At 40.8% G+C, this 24,213-nt stretch overlaps 1 protein-coding gene across 2 annotated transcripts in view; it reads left to right on the top strand.

Moving 5' to 3' along the window:
* Positions 1 to 24,213, top strand: part of LOC149080860 (uncharacterized) — a 131,206-nt gene that overhangs the window by 90,654 nt on the left and 16,339 nt on the right. For both annotated transcript variants that reach the window (XM_089237537.1, XM_089237538.1), the window contains exons 28-35: positions 2,110 to 2,355; positions 8,328 to 8,444; positions 10,157 to 10,270; positions 13,679 to 13,798; positions 14,430 to 14,564; positions 16,336 to 16,449; positions 21,393 to 21,527; positions 23,968 to 24,108. In XM_089237537.1, coding sequence (XP_089093663.1) covers positions 2,110 to 2,355; positions 8,328 to 8,444; positions 10,157 to 10,270; positions 13,679 to 13,798; positions 14,430 to 14,564; positions 16,336 to 16,449; positions 21,393 to 21,527; positions 23,968 to 24,108 — 1,122 coding nt within the window. The remainder of the gene's footprint in view (positions 1 to 2,109; positions 2,356 to 8,327; positions 8,445 to 10,156; positions 10,271 to 13,678; positions 13,799 to 14,429; positions 14,565 to 16,335; positions 16,450 to 21,392; positions 21,528 to 23,967; positions 24,109 to 24,213) is intronic.

Below are 24,213 nucleotides of genomic sequence, written 5' to 3' on the forward strand. Positions count from 1 at the left end.
TGTGAAGACGCGGCCATTAATGCTTGCGATGATGATGATGATGCCAATTAATATACACGCATATGCATTAGATCGGTCGACTCCACCTTTGTCTCTATGCAGCATTGCCCCCCCCCACCCCCCATATCCTCGCCCATGCTCAGGTCTATCGCCACGGACAATTTACTACCTAGCCAGTTTTGTGCCGGAATTGTAAGTGTGTGTACCTAACAGTCTGAGTGCGTATCTATTGCTTTGTATGTTTCAGAAGAGTGAAGTGTATAGTGACTGAATATTTGCACTGTTTGTAGGCCTGTTGCTCTCTGTGGCGAGACTTTTTAACGGGAAGATCGGCTCGCATTTGCGCCTCGAAGCTTCAGCAAAGAGCTGGAAATGAAAGTTGGCATCATGGCTCACGCAAGGCGGAGTAGGAGCAGGCAGGGCTCTGGGACCCATGTTGTTCTGTCACCATAAATGCACCGCTAACAACCACGATTATTTATCTTACATACATATACAGGGCTCCCACTTAAAAAATTAGAAAAAGTAGGAAAAAAAGCGGGACTAAAAAGTAGGATGGGGGGGGGGAAGGGCTGTTGATCTCATTTTCACCATCTTCGAAAAATACTCAATTTTTTATTTTAAATATTATTAAAAAATTTAACTTTTTAACAGAAGTGTTCATTCTATTGCTGTTCGGGGGGGGGGGAGAACGTTTTATATTGAAGTTTAACTATTGGAGCATTAGATATGGAGTTCATAAAATGTTCCAAATGTATACTAATTTCAAACAGCAAACGTGGAAAAATTCCAAAATAATAAAATATGCATATCTCTGTTTAATATTCGTTGGTTTTATTTACCGTAGTTAGGGGCCGATATTGTCAAAGTTTAAGTTCTGCGAAACGGTGGAAACAAATCACCGCAAATATTTTTTGTGTGCAACTTTATAAAACGGAAACCTGTCTGGAAAGGAAAATAGTTTCGATCTCTTGACGTTCCGTTGTTTTATACAGGTTTCATTGTTACTAAGTTGATTGTGAAATTTTATCTTCAAACTGGCTGCAGTCAGATGCGTATGTACAGGAGGGGGGGGGGGCTTAGCGGGCTAAAATAACCCAAGGCCATAAGTTCGTAGGGGGGGACGGCAAATTTGAGGAATGAGAAGTCAAGAAAATGATTAGAATAGGCGAAGGGTGGTAAAAAATGTTTTACCCGCAAGTGTTGAAATCATGTCCATCTCTGCCTAGAGGGTGAGGGACCAGATCAGTGAGTGACTAAACAAATGACATGCAAAGTTTGCAAGCATGTGAATGAACAGAAGAACATGCGAGAAATGGAAAAAAACGACCAAGAGGGTAAAGAGCCAAAGGGAGGGACCAAAAGAGTGACCTGCAGGGCGAGGGAAGAAATCAGTGACCAACCAAAAGAGTCACCCAGAGAGTCTCCAGCGGCCTAGAGAGTTTGCAATGACCAAAAGAAAGATCTAAAGAGCAAGGGACCATATCAGTTAGTGACCAAAATAGTCGCCTAGGGAATGTCTAAGCATGGGAGGGACCAGATCAGTGAGCAACCAAAAGATAAAGATTCCAAAAGTGACCCAGAGTGTGTGGAAGCATTTAAGTGACCAAACAGTTTTTAAGTATGGGAATGACTATAAGAGTGGCCCAAGCGTATTTACCAGAGTGGGAACCAGGCACGTAGCCAGAAATTTCAGGGGGGACCAAAGTGATAGATTAGTGATAGTGATTTAGCTATCTTTTTCCCCCTTTTTTCGGTCATTTTCTCCCATTTCGGGGCCTCGCTACGGCCCTGGTGGGGACGGGGTAGGCGGCGGGTTATAGCGCGGAACTGCAAATTTGGGTCAATAAAATTACTTGAATGGAAAAAAGGGCAGCAAAATTTGTGCAGCCCTAGATATATTCTAGCTCTTAAATATATATGCCTCTAGCTGCAGTAATGAACGTCTAAACGACCCTTAGGCATTTAAGGGTTGATATTAGTTCCACCAAAAATTTTTAATTTCCTTCATCGATGCAATGACTGCATTAGACAATGGAGAAAGCTTTACAAGCTGTAAAACTTGAGTTTTCTCTTTTTACACATTTTCTCTTCTTCATGTTTTTACAGGAAGTAATCCGTGTGATCCTAATCCCTGCAAACATGGCGGCAAATGTAGCTCCACAGATAACCTCGATTTCAGTTGCGAGTGCTCGGAAGGATACACTGGTCAGAAATGCGAAGAAATCACTTGGTGCAAGGAACACGGGAGGGATTGCCCTGCTGGCAGCTGTGTCTTCGACGAGGCACTGAAAACTGGATTTTGCAATTGCTCTAAAGACGAATACTTTGACTCGGTCTTAAAAGAATGCAGAAGTGAGTTGTGATTTTATATTCTGAAATAAATATATTTAAACGTTTGCTGCGATTTTACTGTTTGTACTATTGTTTGATTGTGTCGAGTGTGTCGCAACTGTGATTGTAATTGTGTCGAGTGTGTCGCAACTGTGATTGTAATTGTTTCAACAGTGTCACAATTGTGATTGTAATTGTGTCAAGTGTGTCGCAACTGTGATTGTAATTGTGTCAAGTGTGTCACAACTGTGATTGTAATTGTGTCAAGTGTGCCGCAACTGTGATTGTAATTGTGTCGAGTGTGTCGCAACTGTGATTGTAATTGTGTCAAGTGTGTCGCAACTGTGATTGTAATTGTGTAAATTGCAATCTGATTTTAGTCTTGAATTGCAATCTGAATTGTCTTTAGATGTTTTTTTATATACATGTATGTTCTACCAGTAGTTTTTTTTGGGAATATGATTTTTCTAAATGCTATGCTGATATGAAACTTGATCGTGTTTGTCGCATCACGGTCATTCTCTGCACACGAGGGCTAATTAGACCGGCACCTGCAATTTGTTGCCGATTCCGAACACGGCAGGCTCGTTTTTTATATTCATCGAGAGGTTGGTGCGCTAACCCCTCGAGGGGGGGGGGCGGGACTCCCTGCGGTCACGTCGCCGTTTCTGTTGTACCCCTGTGTCAGGAAAGTTTTCTGACAAGGACGAACCGGGTATCGAACCAACACTACCTGTAGGACAAGGCCTCCGCACGAAGCTTGTGACGTCAATGAAGACCAATGACGTCATTCCTCCTATTGCCATTGGATATACCGCCAAAAAAAAGGTAAAGATATCGTATGTGCTTCGACCTGCTATAACCAATAGTAATAGGTGAAATGGCCTTCTTCAGTGACGTGAAGAGCTTCGTGCGGAGGCCTTGTTCTATAGGTGGTGTTGACCGAACTCGCGACACCTCTAAACATCCTTTGGTACTTTAACGAGTATCTTATCGACCTGGGCTACCGCGCCCGCCGATATGAAACTTAGGAAAGTAAAGTTAGTTGTCTCTTCTGGGCATGGCCCGCACATCCTGTAATGGGCCCCTAGGCTGAAATCTTTTTCGGGTCCCCCGACCAGACTTTCACGGGCCGCTTTATGATGAATTTATAGAGTGAAAAAGCAAAAAAAATTGTGAAAATTGTTCCGGGCCCCAGGGCTGGAGCCTTGTCAGCCCATCCCTTGTGGGGGCCATGCCTCTGGGAATCAAACCTGGGTCCTCTTGCATGCGAGGCGCTACAATACAATACAATACAATACAAATACAACGCCACAACAGGCAAAATGCCCAACGAGGTGGCTGAGAAAAAGATGCCCATAAAAATATGGATGTCATATATTTCAAAAATATAGTAACCCAATTAAAAATGCAATTAACAAAAATTATAAACAAATATATACACATGACAAAATGTTATACAATGCCCATAAATAATAATTATGGTTGTCTTATTCTAAGAATGGATAGCTTCTCAATTTACCCAACATGTTTATCATACTTCTTTTTAAACGTGTCAATTGTGTTAGAATTTACTACCTCCAGGGGTAAGCTATTCCATTTATTAACAACCCTATTAGAGAAAAATTCCCTGCGACACCATAACCTTGCATTGTCCCTCACCAATCGATACTGGTGTCCCCTTGTAAAAGCAGTCGATTAGCGGTGTACTAGAAGTTCATGGCCCATCCTATCCATCCCATTGAAAATTTTGAACACTTCTATCATATCTCCTCGACACCTGCGTTCATCCAATGTAAACATATTCAAAAAATGAAGTCTCTCTTCATAACTCAAGCCCCGTGTGCCAATAAGGACACGCGTAGCTCTTTTCTGCACCCCTTCAACCAAGTCTATGTCCCTCTGTAGGTATGGTCTCCAAAACCTTACAGCATACTCCAGTCCAGGACGAACTAAGCCTCGAAAAAGCGGAAGAATGACTTTAGGAGAACGCGAAGAGACCTTTTTGAAAATGAGACCAAGCATTCTATTCGCTTTTTTGACCACCGCTGAACAATGTTCAGAAAACCTAAGTCGCTCGTCAATGAGAATTCCCAAATCGGTGACCCTAGTTGCATCCGGATAGTGACACCATTCAACTCGTAAGAGAACAGTGGGTTGTTCGAACCAAAATGAGCGACCATGCACTTATCAACGCTAAACGTCATGCTCCATTCATTTGCCCATGCTGCTATCCTGTTTAGATTGGTCTGGAGCGACTCCCTATCGCTTTGATTCCCGATTACCCCCATTAACTTCACATCATCTGCGAATTTGCTAGTAATCCCATCGATACCCTGATCGAGTTTAAAGATAAAAAGTGAAAAAAGTATGGGGCCAAGGACACTTCCCTGAGGAACTCCACTTGTGACGTCTGTCCAACCAGAGAATTCCCCGTTCACCATAACTCGTTGCGACCTATCTCTTAACCACGATTCTATCCAATTCTGCAAGTTGCCCCCAATTCCAATCTCGTGTAAACGCTTCAAGAGTTTACCATGTTGGACCCGATCGAATGCCTTCTGGAAATCAAGGTAAACAACATCTACATTTTTGCTCTTACCCAAAACCTTAGTCACATGATCATAGAAGCAAAGGAGGTTAGTTACACATGAGAGGTTAGTTACACATGACTTCCCCTTCCTGAACCCATACTGATTATGCGACAATACATTATTCTCGTCTATCCACTTCACAAACTGCCTTTTGATGATAATTTAAAAAATTTTCGAGAGGGAGCTCGTTAAACTCACTAGACGATAATTGGACACAGCTTCTCTACTACCCTTCTTAAATATCGGAACAACATTTTGCAAGTTTCCAATCCCTTGGGACGATACCCTCAGTAACACTACTCCTGTATATCTATGGACTCGCCCCAACAATTCATTAGCACATTCCCTGAGGACCCTGGGATAGATATCATCTGGTCCTGGTGCTTTGCTTGCACATACATTTCTTAGAAGATTTAGGACCTCCACGTCTTCTACTTGTATATCGTTGAGGGTTTTATTACCCCATGCAACACCCGTATATCGAATATCATTATCTCCATTAAAAACCGACGCGAAAAAGTCATTGAAAGCATTACACATGCCAACATTGCTCTACCTAGAGCCTCCTATCGAGAGTGGGCCAACTGTCCCCTTACATCCATTATTGACATATGGAAAAAATGAGTTTGGGTCAGCGCCAATGTTATCTGCCAACTTAAATTAAACTTTCTTTTTACTATCCCTTATCGCTTTCTTCAACAGTCTTCTTTTATCAGTAAACAATGATAGGTCACCTCGTCCACTTTTATACTCTCTGAATGCTATTTTCTTTTCAAGATAAAGGTTCCGCACGCTATCCGTGAACCATAGAGGGTACGATGTACAAACACGCTTTTTTCGAACAAAGGGTATGACGTCGTGCAAAACAGAGGACAGCTTCGTACTAAATTCCTCCCATTGACTTACCACCCCTACTGATTCCAACTGGTCTTTGAAAACTTCCGCTAACCTTCCTCTCAAAACATCAAAGTTAGTTCTCCGAAAACAAGGAACCAGTCTTTTGTTATCAACCTTACCCAAGGAAAAGTTACAGTGAAATCGGACTATACGATGATCACTAGAAGAAAACTCTTCCCCCAACGAAACATGTTCAACAAGATCCTCAGAACTAGTAAGAACTAAATCCAAAATAGCATTACCCTTAGTGGCTTCTGATACATGCTGATACAAAAAATTTTCGAGCCCTAACTTAAGAAAGTCTCTTTCATACTGATCTCTAGATGAAAGGTTCTCCCAATCAATGCCTGGATAATTGAAATCCCCTAGTATGAGAACCCTCTTACGCTTACACATGTAGGAAATTTCATCATGCAATTTGGCGATGTGGTTTTGATCCCCATTCGGTGGATTGTAACAAACCCCAACAATAAGTTTATGACGTCTTTTGTTCTCAATCTCAACCCATATGGTTTCAATATCACTTCTCTGCACGTTACACTCTCTAGCCTTCAAACAGGATTTCACGTATATCAACACTCCACCCCCTTTCCTATCAGATCTATTTCTCAAAAAAGTATCGTATCCCGAGATGTGTAAGAAAGATTCATCCCCATCGTTTGCCGAAGATTCTGTAATGGCTATAAGATCCAAGCCCTCCACAACTATCATAGTTTCTAAAAAATCTTTCTTATTACCCAAGCTCCTGGCATTTATAAGCACACATTTTAATTTGACCGGTGATTTAGTGTCAATCGAGAAGCCATCCAAGTCAGAGATTATCATTAACTAACCCGCATACCCGACTACGTGGTCTGGGAGTAAAAAACCTGACCTAAGACTATCGTAAACCTCCCAGACCCCCCTCTTATTTAGATGGATCCCATCCGAACGAAGCCACCTATCGGTAAATGCGGGAAGCTCCAAGAACGTGACCCCAAGTGAGGAGCAAATGTCCTTCAAACCTATATTGAATTGGTGGATCCTACTCCTATACCCCTACTACCCCTTGGCAGCACTGGAATCACTGCCACATCCCCCCCCCTTCCTAGCAACCTATATACCAGAGACACAACTTTTTTCCCCCTGTAACACACATTAGCAGCGTGCTGCGATGAGTGGGGACATCAAAACTTCTCTTAACTATAGCAAAAACTGGGAAAGATATCTTAGCAGATCTTCACAGAAGAAAGAGATCTTAGCAGATCTTCACAGCTAGTTCTCTTAACTACCAAAAACCAGTTAGTGACAGTATGGACCATAGTTTCCCTAACTTTTTGTTCCATCGCCCCCCCCCCCCCAATACAAGCAAACCCATAGAATCCTATGTCATTCCCCCGAACTTCTATCGCCCCCCCAGGACCATTCCATCGCCCACTTTGGGAAACACTGGTATGGACAGATGGAATTTTCTCTGCCCATAATACATTTGGAGGGATGTTATGCCGATACGAGCCTTTAGAAAGTAAAATGAGTTAGTTAAGTGCACAGTTGCCCAGCATGCAATCTGGTTTTGATTCCGAACTGCGACAACTAATCTTTCTTTCCAATGGTTCAAAATCAGAATAAACATCCAGAAAAATCTCCTTTCCCATTACATTACGGACAGAGAAAACAACATCATCAGTAGTTCTTTTGACGACTGCGCACGTATCTAACATTCCGATGTATGTAAGATGTGGCTAAAAAGAGCAATCATTGATTTGTAAAGTAAAATATATATTTTTTGAAAGCAGCAAATTTTGTGCAGAATAAAATTTATTCTGAAGTGTTTTTGCAACGTTTTGCTGTTGCATTTCCCGGTTTAATTGTCAAGTTAATTTCTTTACACACTACGGTCGAAGAAAACCTTTGAACCAGGTTCTCACGGGGTTTGCGGCTTGAGGTTATCGGCCAGCCATTGAGCAGGAGGCAGACTGACTGGCTACCAATCAATCCACGGAACCAAGACGACGTTTCAATGACACATGAGAAGAGGTAATGAGACGCAAGAGGCGCCGAAGCACAATTTTAATGCATCGTTGTGATTGAGGGACCAACTGGCGTACGCCTCAGCAAGCGAGATGCCTTAGTATTAAGATAACTGTTTTGAAGGAGTTGGAATCAGTGAGCCATCTCACTATGCATCTGGTATTTATACGGGAGCGTTCCCATAATGCCTCATGACAGAACCAATCACAAGGACGAAGGTACGGCACTGAGCTTTGTTCATCTGATTTACATGTCTTTATGGGAGAGGGAAATAATATCGCGCAAAATATATCACAGAATCTGGTAACATAGCATTTTAAAGCTATATTTAAGGGCTTTAAGGGCTGCAAGTCAAAAAAAAATTAACCCTTTCTTGCTAGTGAAAGCAACGCCTCAGGTGTGGAAAGTCTTACTGTATCATTCATTATAAATCACCTGATTATTATACTCATACCTGAATACACTTATGAAAAATTGCTTTATCTCATTTAGGTCTCGAGGATATAGACAACTGTACTTTTGCAACCTGCTCCAATAATCAGACTTGCGAGAACGGTTTTTGCAAATGCAAAGGAGGCTTTACTGAAAAGAATGGATTATGCATTTCTGGTAAATGTTTTTCTTTATAATGCAATGTAATTTCTAGATTACTAAGTTGTTTATCACTAGCTATAATAACCGGCGCTGCCCGGGTTTTCTTCAATTTCTGGGAGGAATGAAAAAGTGGCAAACCAATAACGCCACTTTATAAAGGCGCCATAATATAAAGGCATAAACTACTATACATAATACTGGCAACATTGGAGGAATGACAAACCGAAACCATTGTGAAGGCATATGAATGTCTACTAACGGGTAGCTCTACAATACAAGAGCTACCTCCGTATCAGTGTGAGGTCCTTCTCTGAATCACTTTTTACAGATGTTCAGATCACCATCGGATTCTTCTTCTCTCTCAATTGGAATTTCACTTCATTTCCTCTTTGCTCTTCAAAATCGTGAATAACGAGCTTCGAGTAATCTCAGATTTCTTTGACACCCCACTTTTTGTCCGTTTTTGGCTTCAAGCCAACTGTATAGCTTCAATTTCGAAAGCTGTAGAAAGCGCTCCGCGTGTTTGGACATTCCGAAAATTTACTTCGCACGCGATAACAATACCACAACTAACGCCCGAATCTAGCTAAAGAAAAGTGCCAAACGGGGACGTCGAAAGTCTTTTTAGCCCTGTGGGTGCTCGACTCGAGTTTTAATTAGGAAACTTTGATTTCTGAATCAATTCTTGGGCTGCTCTGACGCGTGATAAAAAAAAAATATTGTGTGGTGGGGGGGGGGGGGAGCATCCACAGTACCCCGGCTCTAACGACACCGGTGGCAAATGCAACAGAGGCGCGTTTTGGAGATTATGGTCTTAGAATATTTTCAGCTGTAACCAGCTTTGGTGGTTTTTTTTTAGCATTTTGAAGCTAAGTTTAAACCAGATTTATTTTTTCCCCTATAAGTTATCATTATTAGTTTGCAAGACTCCTCCCGTAGAAAGCGTTTCTGTACTCAGTTCACAATGCCCTAATTAGGCCATACTATCCCCTATGATCCATATGTGCATGGAACTGCTTTTGCTATGAACTTCCTAAAGTGAAGGGGCAAGTAAATTTAAAAAAAAAAACAACCTCCAGTTATATTTCAGATACACAGTTTTTGCCTGAAAGACACAGGAAAGAGTAAAGCGCTCCGCGTGTGTGTGTGATCTACGGAGCGCACCATGCATTTAGAAAAGTATCTCAAAATCTGTGATATCCTAATGATAATGACAGCGTCGTAAATGATGCTAAAGTATTCTCATGATGATGATGGCAGTTGAAAAACGGCAAAAAATCTAGCCGGGGGACCTGAAGAATAAAAAAACCCCATCCTAGGAAACCTGCTGCAAAATGCAGGCGGTGAGGCCCGGGTGGGTCCATGCCCTAAAATGGCCCTGATTTTATGGGTAGTTTTGTTGGATTCTGTAAGTGTGTAGTCACTAATATAAAAGCTTTATTTCTCCACCTTAATTTTTCTTCTCAGTTCTCTGAAGCCTTTCAAACCACTTGTAATGGGCCCCTTTCTCCATTTTCTTGTGTGGCCCTCCTTGAAATATCCCAGTACCATTGGGAGGGCCATATGGCCCCCGGTTGAGAACCACTGGGATAAGGTATTTTCCTCATCAGATTCTCTTTTATTTAATACGAGTAGCGTTGGTTGTTTGATAATTCAATGCTAATATGTATAATTAAGCTTTGGTCATTTTTCAAGACTGGTTCGATAATTAATCTATCATTTTCCAGATGCATGTAAATTATGCCAAGAGGAAGAAGATTGTCACGAGAACAACAGAGATCTGGAATCGCCCCTTTGTACCTGCAGATCCGGATACTACTATGATGGAAATAAGTGCAAATGTGAGTCTATGGTTCATAACATTCGAATCAAAATTATTATTATTTAATCGAATTATTAATTCATTTCAGTCATAACTTCCGAAATTGATTTTTTTTTATGCACGGTTTGATGGCTGAGCATTTTCTCAGGCCAAATAGCAAAATACAAAGGCAAATACCCACCTTATAGTTCAACAGCCAATGATTTTTCTGCATATGTCATATGCATCACATGAATGTCAGAATTCAGCCACCAGACTTATCCTGTTTGCCTAAATGTCTTCCAGCTTGGCTTTGCGTCGGAGCCTGGAACAATTCACTCGTATACAGAGGAGAAATGTTACATAAAAACTTTGATGGAAGGAAGGTAGAGAATATTCATGAAACTATGTTTCTATATAACGAACTATGCCTAGAAATGCTACCTGCAGGAGATATGACGAAACACAAAAAGCAGGCCTTGCTCATTGTGAGTGCGAGCCCTGGGCAAATAGGCGTTTTATGGCCCCACTTGGCCGTTCTTTGAGGAATAAGATAGTTAATAGATAATCCACAGAGAGTTATTGTACAAATAATTATACAGGCTGTTCCAAATTGTTTTCACAGCAGATATCTCTGTAATCGTTGACTTTAGAGGAAACATATTTTCAATTGTAAAAAGCTTTCAAATGGCACGCGGTTACTCAAAATTTGTTTGAGCGGTTTTATGCATGAAAAAATAAAGAAATTTACTTTTTATACAGTCCCCAAATGCTAAAACTCTCAATTATTCAAATTTAGGTCCTGTTTTGGAGAGTCGTTTGCAAAATTTTTATTCAATATTTATCGCGCGATATATTAAGTATACAAAATCACTATGTTTTGGCAACTTATCATTGTGTTGGCGAGTTTTCATTTGCTCAAAAGTTGACATTTTTAGAGATTGTATACAAAATAAAATGAACTCAAAAAACCATTTCAATTTTTTAATGGTTTATAAATTACGTTTTTTTGAAAATTATTTCGAAAATTACAGAATTTTTACAACTTTGAACTTGAAATTGTGATTTTGTGAATCGCACCCTCATTCATTGGCGACAAATGCTGAAAACTTCAAATATCTCGGGTAATATTACATTTAAAAATATGTAATATTTTATGAATGACTTCTCATAGCCGCATTTACATTTCACTAATTGGAACTTTTAGCACACAGGGTCTGTATAAAAAGTTAATTTTTTTTTTTTATACATGGCCCCTTGGAAAATTTGGAAAATTTCTCCGTAACCAGAATTCATTTGAGAACTTACGTAATTTAAATTATGTTTTTAAAGTCAACAGTTGGAGAAACATGTGTGCAGGCAATTTTTTAGACAGCCTATATAGATACTTATAACATACTTATGTACAGGGCGATTAGTATCATAGGCCCTTAGGAAAAGTGATTTTTCCGAAGCTCCCACCTGAATAAAAGTACTTTCCTACCAATTTACATATTTACTCTCAAAAATTGCAACCAGATATCACTATCATGAGAACCCTCCCCCCCCCTCCCTTCCAGACACTGTCCGTGTAAATGTCCTGTTTGCCCTTGCAAAAAAAGACACTAACAAACAGGGCCGTCTTAAAAGCATCATGGGCCCTCAGTGATTTTTTTTTTTCTTTGGAGCCCCTATTTAGCTGAAAGTAATGTGTCCAGATAGCTCCATGCGTTAAGATAGCTTTGCCTCAGGGCAAAGTTATTTTTCTGCTGGTCCTACCTAGCTGAAAGTACTTCACCACGTCCAGATAGCTCCATGTGTTAAGACTGCCCTGTTCGTGAGAGATGCTATTTTTCTGCATTTACCTAGCTGAGAGCAGGGACGTCTTAAGAGCATCATGAGCCCCCTTGCCAAGTCTCTACCTGTAGAATTCTCGAAAGTTTCAACTGGTTCTCATTTTCGTGAGGACCTTGGGCCATGCCCAGATGGGCTGATGCATTAAGACGACACTGCTGACAAATACACAGCAAAAACACAATAAAAGAAGCAGTGTAGATAAGTTAGGTGAAACTTTTAAAAGAACAATAACTGGCTTTTCAATTTCGAGGTGCAAATGCTAGATGGTTTCCCATTTGAAAGGGTCTTCCCGCACAGAAAGCAGGAGGGCCTTCAATCAGCTAAACTACCCTAAGAGATAGAAGACCTCTGCAGTCCGCTTTTGATGTCAGTAAGTAGTCCATTTTCCCTCAGAATATTCCGGGTGGGGGGGAATTCCCTGCTCGTGCCAGTATCATCGTTGTGAGAGAAAGAAATGATCGGGCTTAGAATTGGCGATTTCTATGCCCACACATCCAATCACTATGCAGTATTTGTGGGCCAATCAGGAAGATTCTACGCCAAATTAAGAAGAAATGGAATAGGATGCTATGTTTCAAAATGTGGCAAACTTGCTAGGTAGTCTCGATCACGTTTATGGCAACCCGTGCGGAGGCCTTCTATCTCTAACAGGTGCTGCTTCAACACGATACTTACGTAATACGATATCGCAAGCATCTTTTACTTTCGTTTTTAATATTCTTCTTAAAGAGGGATGGCAGCACTAGAACTTAACTATGACAAAAGTTTGAGAACCACTGTGGTATTCAAATGATGCTGTTTCGAAAGAAGGTTTCCAAAATTCTGACTCTTTGCAATGATACCACACACTGATGCCACTTGGATTGCTGTGAGCATTTTTCAAATACACATGGATTTTTACAGACATTGGCATTGGTGATTTTTTTCCACAAGGTCCATGTCAAAAGTCCATACACAAGACGCAGCCAACACTAGTTGCCGCTGTGGTGGTCGAGTGGTCATAGTGACGGACTCGCATCGCGAGGATCCGGGTTCGAACCCCACCGGCACCACAGTGGTGGTCGGCTGAAGTTGGTTCTCTGTGGTTTCCAACTTCAAGGCGCGAAATGCGAGCCGATCTCCCCGTTAAAAAGTCTCGCCACAGAGAGCAACAGGCCCACAACGTAACAAATATTCAATCATTACACTTCACTCACCATTTGAAGTATAGATGGCAGCACTGAAATATCAAGCACAACACTAGCTACACACTCAGACTGTTAGGTGCACTCACTTTGTTCCAGACTCTGTCACGAAGCTGGGCTGGAAGAGATCTCGGCAACGGGATAAGTCCGGTGGCAGAGCCCCTGGCGTTCATTCAGCCAACACTAGTTAAACGGTGCATATTCTTCGTGTGCCATCGCAAGCTATGAAAGGAAAAGCTTCACTTGTTGGTCTGAAGTGCTATCTGTTTGCTGGTCGTGCTTACCAGTCTGAACGTGGTCCATAATGATCTTCTCTGACTCTCCCCGCACCCCAAAGTTTGCATTGTGAATTTTTGAGACACTCTGCGCTATTATTTTCGACAATATAATATTCTGCTTATATACATACGCATGATTTTATTTTGCAGTGTCAATTTGTGATGTCCCAAAAGCATCGGGATGTTCTCAGTCATGCTATCACAAGGACAATGGACACGGTTGCGATTGTTTCAAGGGATTCAAAGGGAATGCGGATAAAACAATATGTAGTAAGTTGTTATTGAATAGTTTAACGTATACCCAAGTTTCACTCGACCCTCCCTGATAGAGCGTGCAAGAATAGACAGTGTGTACAGGATGTCCCAGAACTCTACAGCTAAAATGAGAGGGATGATAGTACACGCCAAGGCAAAAAAAAAAAATTCCAATTTTTCAATGGAATCTAGCATAGAAATTTTTTCTTCTTATTGCATGTTAACATGGAATTCAAGCAACTGGCGGCATGGAAGATATTCTTCAGTAGCTCTGGGAGTGAAAGGAAAATATTGACTGGAAAATATACTGGAAGCAAGAACTTTTCTTCGTTCCTCGTGATGGGATTGCCATATTATGGTGACTTCTGAAGGGATCCGTTGTATGTGCCCTTCCCCCGGTTCTGCCCCTGAGTTTATTGCCATGACTTTTGTCATCAATAACTCTCATTTTAGCTACGGAGTTCTGTGACACCCAGTATGTTAGTAAATTTTGATATGTGCGTGTATTTCCGTGTGTGTTTTAATTATTATTTTCCATAGCATAAACCTCCAAATTTTCCCGATCAACAAAGAATAAACCTGTAGAGGTATGTAGAAAATTTTTCTTTCTATCAGTCTGAATGCATTTCTTCTAAATTTCTTGTAGGTCTTGAAGATCCGAACGACAACTGCACACTGCCGTGCAAAGCAGGTCCATCAGGCCTTGCAGGTCAATGTATCAAACGAAACGATCAACCAGAATGTGTATGCCCGCCTGGATATGTAGCCAGCAGCGATAAACGTGATTATTTTGTGTCAATATAAGTTATTTACAGCGAAACCTCTCGCTACAGCGATACTCGATGTAACAATAAATCCCTGCACGAAGACATTTTTTTTCCAAGTCTTCTTTGGAAATGTCGGCATTCTAATGTGAATCTGCTGCCTCTCGATACAACGGCTATCCCCATACAACTATATTTTTGTTGGTCTGCAGGGTATCGTTACATCGAGGTTTCACTGTACTGATATTTTTCAATGGCATTATAGTGTATAGAAAGTTATGCTTTCACTAATTTCGATTATTTTGAGGCGAAGACAGTTGAAATGATATATTGTTTGGATCAGTTATGATACGAGGCGCGGTTCAAAAATCAAGGGGCAATCAGTAATGGAATGAAAACAATTGAAAAAAAATGACAAATTCACATTAATGGTTCCAAAAAATTTACATGATTACTTTATTTTTCTACGCATAATCACCTTGTCGTTCCAAACACTTTCGATATCGTGAAACAAGCTTCATCAAACCTCTTGCTTAAAATTCCGCCGCCTGGGGGTTTTTCCAGCCAGTTTCGCACTGAGATTTCCAATATTCCTCACTTTTCTCAAAACGTGTAGACGCAAGTCACAGTTTTTGAGCTGTCGGAAGTGATGCTAGTCACTGGGGGCGAGATAAGGACTACAAGGGGGATGATCAAAAATCTCCCATCCGTATTGTTTCCGTAGTGCGTGCAACCGTGCGTTATCGTGAAGGAGAACCAGCATTCCACATTGTCTGTATTGAATGGCACGGCGCAGTTTATAAAGTGTTCCACCATAGACTTATGATGTGTAATTGGTTGCTCCAGGTTCCATAAAACCAATCAAAACACCCTTTTTTTGGTCCCAGAAATACAGGTGCCATTTTATTTTCCTTTGGGAACTGGAATTGTGTGAAATTTTTCGGTTTAGGTGAACCGGAAAATGACGCCACTGCATGGCGGATTGTTGTTTCATCTCAGCATTGACGTATGACCGCTGTGGTGGTCGAGTGGTTATAGTGACGGACTCGCGATGCGAGGATCCGGGTTCGAACCCCCACAGTGGTGGTCGGCTGAAGTTGGTTTTCTGTGGTTCCCAACTTCAAGGCGTGAATGCGAGCCGATCTCCCCGTTAAAAAGTCTCGCCACAGAGAGCAACAGGCCTACAACGTTACAAATATTCAATCATTACACTTCACTCACAATTTGAAGTATAGATGGCAGCACTGAAACACCATACACAACACTAGCTACACACTCGGACTGTTAGGTGCACTCACTTTGTTCCAGACTCTGCCACGAAGCTGGGCTGGAAGAGATCTCGGCAACGGGATAAGTCCGGTGGCAGAGACCCTGGCGTTCATTCATTCAGCATTGACGTATGGAATCCACGTTTTATCACCAGTGACGATACGGAGACATAATGATGTTCAAATTAACAATTTACGGTGGATTTGAGCATCATTACAGTCCTCTTGCGTTTAGAAATCTAATCACTGATCGAATTTCACAACTGACGGGATTTGTTACAACCGCACTCATTCTAACACACTGTCTTGCGAAGGCAGAACAACAATCAAATGACGGCAATATGGCGGATACATTCCCAGCAAACCAAGTAATGCTGCTGCTACGCATGCGCGAACGAATCGGTATTGGCCATTCGTTTGTTATACGTGTGTGTGATCGGTCCTTGAATTTGAACCACGCCTCGTATTTATAAAAAATTAGCATTTTTCTAATTTTTCTGTTTTATCTCCTCCATTAAAGAGAAATGTGTCCTGAACCCCAAGCTCTGTCCAAATGAAAAGGTTGACGAAAAAGCTGGGACATGCGTTTGCGAACGTAATTTGAAGCTATCGGAGGATGGCATCACTTGCAAAAGTAAGTATTCTTCTGAATAAAATCATGTTTTAACAAACATGCTTTTTATTATTGGCAAAATATACATACAGGGTGACTCAAAACTCAACGTACAAACTTTCAGGGAAGGCAAAAACACATTAACAAAACAGAATCACGATGGAATGTATGACCGGAAACCCCCAACCTTATCAGCTGGAGGATAAACGGAGATGCAGAAATGGCAAGTCTCGTGGAGCCGTGGTAACCCACGAAGTGTACACCACAACAACGGTTTTCTACGAATTTATGAGCGAGTATTATTGGTGATTACTTGATCGGGCCACTCTGACTGAATGGCAGGAAATATCACATTTTTCTGAAGGAGGTACTGCAAGAATCACCCGAATTGATCACGTGTCTGTTCGGCATGCAATGTGTGGTTACAGCATGATGGGACTTCAGGTCATTTTTTTTTTTTTTCCGTGCCGTATGTGATCACTTGAACAGTAAGTTTGCGCCTCGATGGATTGGGCGTGGTCGACCCGTCCCATGGCCACCACGATAGCCCAATTTATCTAGCCTGGATTTCTGCTTGTGGGGGAGGACCCTGAAAGCTATGGTCTACGACAGGGGTCTTAAACCTTTTCCAGTCGCGAGCACTGCTCGTACTCATCATCAAAAGAAAAGCACCCTTACGGCAAGTTTAACATACGAATGCACGACATAATGACGATTTCGATCCTTGAATGCAGTTCCTCTAAGGTGTTTAGTTGGAATGTTGAGCGTTGAGCACTCTGGGTACTTCAAGGAGCACCGTGGTGCTCGCGAGCAACGGGATGAAGGTGCCTGGTCCATGAGACGCCCGTGAGACTCTGACACGGACCTCGTTGCAAGAAACTCCCTTCTCAGCTGCAAACGTCCGTGAAGTGCCGGATATTTTTGAAAGGGTTCGACAATCAATGCGCCGCCGTTGTGGAGCGTGCATAACTGTGGATGGTAAGAACTTTTCAGCACTTGTTGTGAAACTTAACGTGTACACGTACTGTCCCTGTGTAAAGTATCGCTAAATAAAGTTTCTCCATCCAGGGCCGTCTTGAGAGCCTTCGTGGGCCTCCGCGCCAAATGATTTTTCTTAGGCCCTACCAGGCAAATTCTCGAAAATCTCAACCAGATCTCATTTTTGTGAGGCCCCCCCGGGCCGTGCCCGGGTGGGCCCATGCGTTGAGACGGCACTGTCTCCACCCATTATTAGCTTGTCATTTCTGCATCTTCCAGCTGATCAGGTTGGAGTTTCCGGTGATACATACATTCCTGTGTGATTCTGTTTTGTTTTTGTGTTTTCTACCTCCCCTAAAAGTTTGTACATTGAGTTTTGAATCACCCTGTATATATATTTTTTTAATCTTCTCTCCATATTGTTGTGAGAACACTATTTACAGCAGTGTTCGCCATTATTCATTTAGATAGATGATTCACTCATCTACAAATATAGACATTATTTGATTAATATTGAAATTTCCATTGATATATTCACCATGGGGCGTTTTTTTTTTTGTATCAAGCAATAAGCAATACTGGTAGATATACCAGTACTATACTCTGGATTGCAATATAGTGATAGGTCTGGTACTTCGGTTGCTACACGTGGATGGAAGGTACACCCGAATCCACTATTTAACTGTGCATTCTACATTGAGGAAGGGAGGGGGGATGTTGCTGCTAAAACTGCATGCTGCTTTATATTGCTTATATACTGCTACTGATTATATTGTTTGTAGTACTTTATTTAGCAACCTTTTTCATAAAAATCAAAGCAGATTTACTATTCATGGTCGTTCGCGAAAGGGTAGGCCTTCTTCTCAACCCTGCGTCCAGAAATGTTCGTTTTGAAGTGTCAATTCTTTGACTGGGACCAGAAACGTGTGCGGAGGGGGCACGGAGGGACCCCCCCTCCCCCCGCCAAAGACAATCAAAAGTATTTTTCAATACCTTTGTAAAATTATTAAAACATCGAAAGAAAAAATGACCTAATTCATTATCTTAATTTCTGTCAATTTAAAATGCTTTTTGAAGTTCAGTAACTGAAAACTCTGGACTAAATTTTTTGTGCTGCACAAACCCGGTGCAAAGCCCCCTGCAAAGATAGATCTTGTATACACGCCTCTGACTGAGACCCTCAAAGCTTTAGGGGACTGACTGTGTTGGCAATTTCTTTGTTAATCCAAAATTATGGTCATATCCATCTGTTTCAGACTTGATCGTGTTGTGAAAATGAAAACTATGCCCTTGATAACTGTTTATGCCTTACAACTTGTGTAGAACCAATTCATCATTGGACGTTGTAATAATTGAAAACATAAAGAGGTTGACAATCCAAATTCCTGAATGTGATAATAACACTTTTTGGAAATTTTCAGTAGGCAGTAGTGAAGTAACGCTTGCTATTAGCCAGACACAGTATACAAAGGTTTCTAACAGCTGGATGATACGAAGATATATTTTGGAAAGGGAGAGAGAGAGAATTCAACTGCCCCTGTGGGGAATATGGTGCCCAAGTCCTTTCACTTTCCGGTAGACTACAGAGGCAACGAATATCTCAATCTCTCCTTCGAGCTCGAGTGCCACAAGGGATGTATATTCGGATAAGTCGCCATCTGGTGGCATTGTCAGCAATTGTGAGCTTTGTGTTGAGTTAGGTCCGACCGTCTATGTACGGTCCCGTTCATTTCACACGAGCTCGAAGGAAAGATTGAGATATGCGTTTCCTCTGTAGTCTACCGGAAAGTGAAAGGACTTGGGTACCATTCCCCCACGGGGGCAGTTGAATTTTCTCTCTCTTTCCAAAAAATAGGGTACGGTAGCCCGGTCGATAAGATACGCGCCTAAAGTACCAATGGATGTTCAGAGGTGTCGCGAGTTCGATACCCGGTTCGTCCTTGTCAGAAAACTTTCCTGACACAAGGGTACAACAAAAAACGGTGACTTGAACGCAGCAAAAAATTGCTACCGCAGGGAGTCCCCCATCCAGGGGGACCTACCCTCGATGAGTATAAAAAACAAGCCTGCTGTTCGGAATCGGCAATAAATTGTAGGTCACGGTCTAATTAGCCCTCGTGTGCAGAAAATGACCGTTGTGTGACAAAAAATTATCAATGATCAAAATATATCGTCACATCGGCCAGCTGTTAGAAACCTTTGTATGAATAGCGGAGAGTGAGATTTTATTTTATTTATTTATTTATACAATATTGTTTGGCCGAGGCCTACACAAGAGGATGCGGAATTATATATGGCAAAAGTGTCGATTGATGGTACGAGAAAATTCAGAAATCGTAGTGCAATCTACAATATTTGATGGTAGGTTGTTCCAGTCGATAATAGTTCTTGTGAAAAAGCTAAATTTTGTGACAATCTGAAGAGGCAAAGATGGGCTGTAATTTTTTTGGAATGATTGAGTCTAACAGAGAAATGTGAAGGTTGGATTAGAATATTGGATGTGTCAATATTAAAAACCCCATGGAGGAGTTTGTAAAGAAAAGTTAAACGAGAGATAAGTCGAAGAGAGGAGAGCGGTTGGATATTGAGTTGTCGCTTGAGTTCCGTTATAGAGACATGTGAAGACCAACAGTTGAAAATGAAACGGGTGGACTTATTTTGGATAGATTCTAATTTGTCCATGTTGGTTTGGGTGTGGGGGGTCCCAGGCTTTACAGGCATAGGAGATGGCAGGGAGAATATATGTTTGGTAGCACAAGTGACGAACATGACGGGTGGAGTATTTCAGGTTACGGCGAAGGAAAAACAGTTTTTGGAGACATTTATTAAAGATATAATCAACGTGAAGGTTCCAGCGGAGATCGGAAGAGATTATAATGCCCAGGTATTTATATTGGGAAACCTCAGAGATCAAAGAGTCGTTTATAGAATAGGGGAATTCGTGAGGGATTCTTTTACGGGTCACTTTCATAAAAACAGTTTTTGAGAAATTGAGGGGTAATTCCCAGGTTGAGCACCATTTGGAGATAATATTAAGGTTGTGTTGGAGAGATTCTTGGTCAGAAAGATTGGACACTGTTTTATAGATGACACAGTCATCAGCGAAGAGTCTAATGCGGCAGTTTATGGAGTCGGGTATTTATGTAAATTAAAAATAATAAAGGCGAGAGGACCGAGCCCTGGGGTGTGCCAGATTTGACATGAAGAAAAGGAGAGTTCTGGCTCTTGTACGAGACAAACTGGCTGCGGTTAATAAGGAAGGCCTCCACCCATTTCAGCAGTTGAACATTTAGTCCAAGGTATGAAAGTTTTAGTAGAAGTTTATTATGGTGCACCCTGTCAAATGCTTTGGAAAAATCTAGGAAAATTATGTCGGATTGGAGGTTTTTATCAATGGAGTCTGTTAAGTCATGTATGAAAAGTGTTAATTAGGTAGATACTGATAACGATGATCGAAAACCATGTTGGTTAGGGAAGAAAAAGTTAATCGAATCTAGTTGGGTACGGATATTCTTGGCAATTATGTGTTCAAAGAGCTTGCAGCAAGAGGAGGTGATTGCAATAGGTCTATAGTTGAGAGGGTGGGAGAGTGAGCCAGATTTATGGATAGGAATTATTTTATTAATTTTCCAGTCATTGGGTAGGTTAGAAGTATTCAGTGAGACGTTGAATATAATGATCAAGATCATCCTCAGACATAGTATATGTAGTTTACAATCGCAATTATTTTCAAATTATAATAAGAGCTGCTCTGATTATATCAGTTATCTGACATTATCGATGCATAATCCTAATGCTGGCCAAAATGGTCAGCATTTCTACTTTAACAGTACTGGTGTTTGTGAAATCTCTCGTATGATGCGTATTTCATTTCAGTGATAATGGACTCAAATTATGGTGGAAAAATCTTGCGCACGTAAATGGAAATTTTAGTTTGTTCATTCTTTGTTCAAAGATTGATGGATTGGTTTTGTTTATTTGAACAGGAACAAAGCTTTGTGACGATGAAAAGCATGTGAAGGAGTGTGAAAATCTGAACGGTTTCTGCGTGGACACCAAGGATTGGTACGAGTGTAAATGCAAAGACGGGATGTCTAAAAATTCAAAAAAAGTCTGCCAGAGTAACTATGCTTGCTATTTTATTTCGATGTGTTCATTCAGTGCAATTCCGGGTCCCTTTTTGTTTTCATTAGCAACCAAAACTCATCTGATTCTGATATTTTCCTATGTTCTACGCGCAGTAAATGTGATAAATCTGGTTATTATACGTAATCGCTGAGTACTTCGGTAAATTCTATAAATTTCCCTAAATTTATCATGGTTTACTGGTGATTATCCAATAGTACCCAAGCATCATTGGCAACTTTGATAAATTTCCCTAAATTAATCACTTTTGCTAACGATTACGCATAATACACACAAGCGCCGCATTGTCGGTAAACATGATAAATCGTACACAATGTATGATATACTGTTCATGATAATTAATACATGTATTTGTATCAGCATATCGATGTACGATCTTAAAATTTGTTATCACTATATTAGGGTGCGACTATAATCATCACACATAATAGAGACTCATTTGGAATTTTTTCATATTCTTCAAATTCACCAAATCACATTGGGGTTATTATGCATAATCACAGATGAAAGCGATAAATTTCAAGTATTTATCAAATTTACTAACAACTCTTGGGTATTATGTATTAGGTAGCCAGTAAAAGTGATAATTTCTCAACAATTTGGCAATTGGTAAGTATGCAAATTTATAACATTTTATACATTATGTATAAAATGCAACATCCTTTATGTATATAACACAATTTATATACATAAGGTTTTGGAAATATATCACTTTAGATCATATTTTCCCCAACCTTTTTTGCCCCATCGCGCCCCCTTCTTCAGAAATGTTTTTCTCCCATCGCCCCCCAATGCAATCTAACCCACAGGATCCTATGTTATACCCGTAGCGTCTACCGCCCCCCTGGAACTTTCCATCGCCCCCAAGGGGGCCTTAACACCCACGTTGCATATCACTGCTTTAGATCATTTCCGATTATCTTCAAACTTTATTGGACCTTCTTTGTTAGTTAAAATTCCTCTAAAATATTTAGTATAAAAACAAGTTCTCAACTGCAACAGTTGCCCCTCAATTATTTGAGCCTCAAATAACCAAGTTTTGAGTTATCCCAGGGTATCCTGTCATAAATGACAAACAACCAACATAGGCGGCCATGTTTCCGATTTTGTAGCCTTATTGAAATATTGCGATCAGAAACTAGACTATTACATTTTTTCATCTTTATAGAAAAATTATGAAATAGTTGCTTTTTGCGCTAAAATTAAAAATCCCTAAAAGGAAAAATCGTCTGACCGCATTTCCTCGAGAAAAATACCGCTGATCCTGCGTCATCAGTCCTCACCAGTGACGGTAACTCGTGGGAAATTTCCCATATTCGTGGGGAAAAATTGGCCAAAATTTGCCCAAGTGGGAAATTTCTTAGCATTTGTGGGGAAATTTTGAGAGTTCATTAAACAAAAGAATTTTTGCAGAAAATAAAAAAATTAATGCAGTGCAATACATTTCTATTGTAAAATACTTGATTACGTATTTCCCCCGCTAGATGGCAGCACATTTTTCTGAATGCGAAGGGGAAAATTTAGTCAAAAGGGAAATTTCGCTGGAAGAGGTTACCATTACTGGTCCTCACTCGGTCAATAACGAATCTCATTTCTGGATGTGGAGAGCCTACCAGAAAGTGCTTCACTCTCCATTGATATGTGCGCCCTTCTTTGAAGCGATTGTACTTTCCTTTACCGTGGGGCGCCATTTCTTCACCTTTGAAAGTCTTGAACCTAGCGGATTGTTTCCACTCTGAGGAATCAACCTTTCTTTTTCGTTCTTTCAAACCGAGCACAACTCAGGTCTATCACCATTTATGGGCGATTTTTACTACCTAGTGAGTTTTGCCAACTGTGCAACTGTGTGTGTACCTAACGGTCCGAGTGCATATGTAGTGTTGTGTTTTGTTTTTCAGTGCTGCCATCTATATTTCAGAAGGGAAGTGAGTGATGTGCTATGATTGAATTCCATTTGTGCTCTTTGTAGGTCTGTTGCTCTCTGTGGAGAGACTTTTTAACGGGGAGATCGGCTCGTATTCGCGCCTTGAAGTTGGGAACCCCCACTGAAAAACCAACTTCAGCCGACCACCACTATGGTGACGGTGGCGCTCGAACCCGGGTCCTTCTAAGGAATCACCAAGCGTCATACAAAATTCAATGCAGTAACGTTCAAGTTTTTCCTGCCATTTTGTCAAAAATGGAAATGCGATATGTTCACAGAACGTTGGTCGCAGAACTTCTGCAAGGATGTTGCATCACTGTAAACCGAAGATATTGATGTACGTCTCTATGTAACGATCCATATGAAGAAATCTACAACTTTTTCAATATATAGCTACTTATTTATCGATAAATTTTTTGACTCGTTGATTATGTTTAGTTCTCTGTAGGTTTTTTTTTATATATATATAACCAGATTTGTTTTGTGCATAGGCTTGTGTGACCTACCAAATAAATGCTTAGCGGAACATAAAGAATGCCAAGTCATAAAAACAAGTGAGCCTCCATCTTACGACGTTGCGTGCAAGTGTCCTCTTGCTCTCGATCAAGGAGATTCGAAGTGTCTTACTTTCGGTATGTAACAACACCACCATGTGTATTTTTCTATACAACTTCTTTTCATCAAATGATTCTCTTTTTCTGTTTTGTAAAAACATATATATATTTTTTTTTTTCATA

This window comes from Pholcus phalangioides, unplaced genomic scaffold (genome assembly GCF_987345545.1).
Source record: "Pholcus phalangioides strain wild (caught in Gottingen) unplaced genomic scaffold, Ppha-v1.0 ptg000010l_1, whole genome shotgun sequence".
Lineage (NCBI taxonomy): Eukaryota > Metazoa > Arthropoda > Arachnida > Araneae > Pholcidae > Pholcus > Pholcus phalangioides.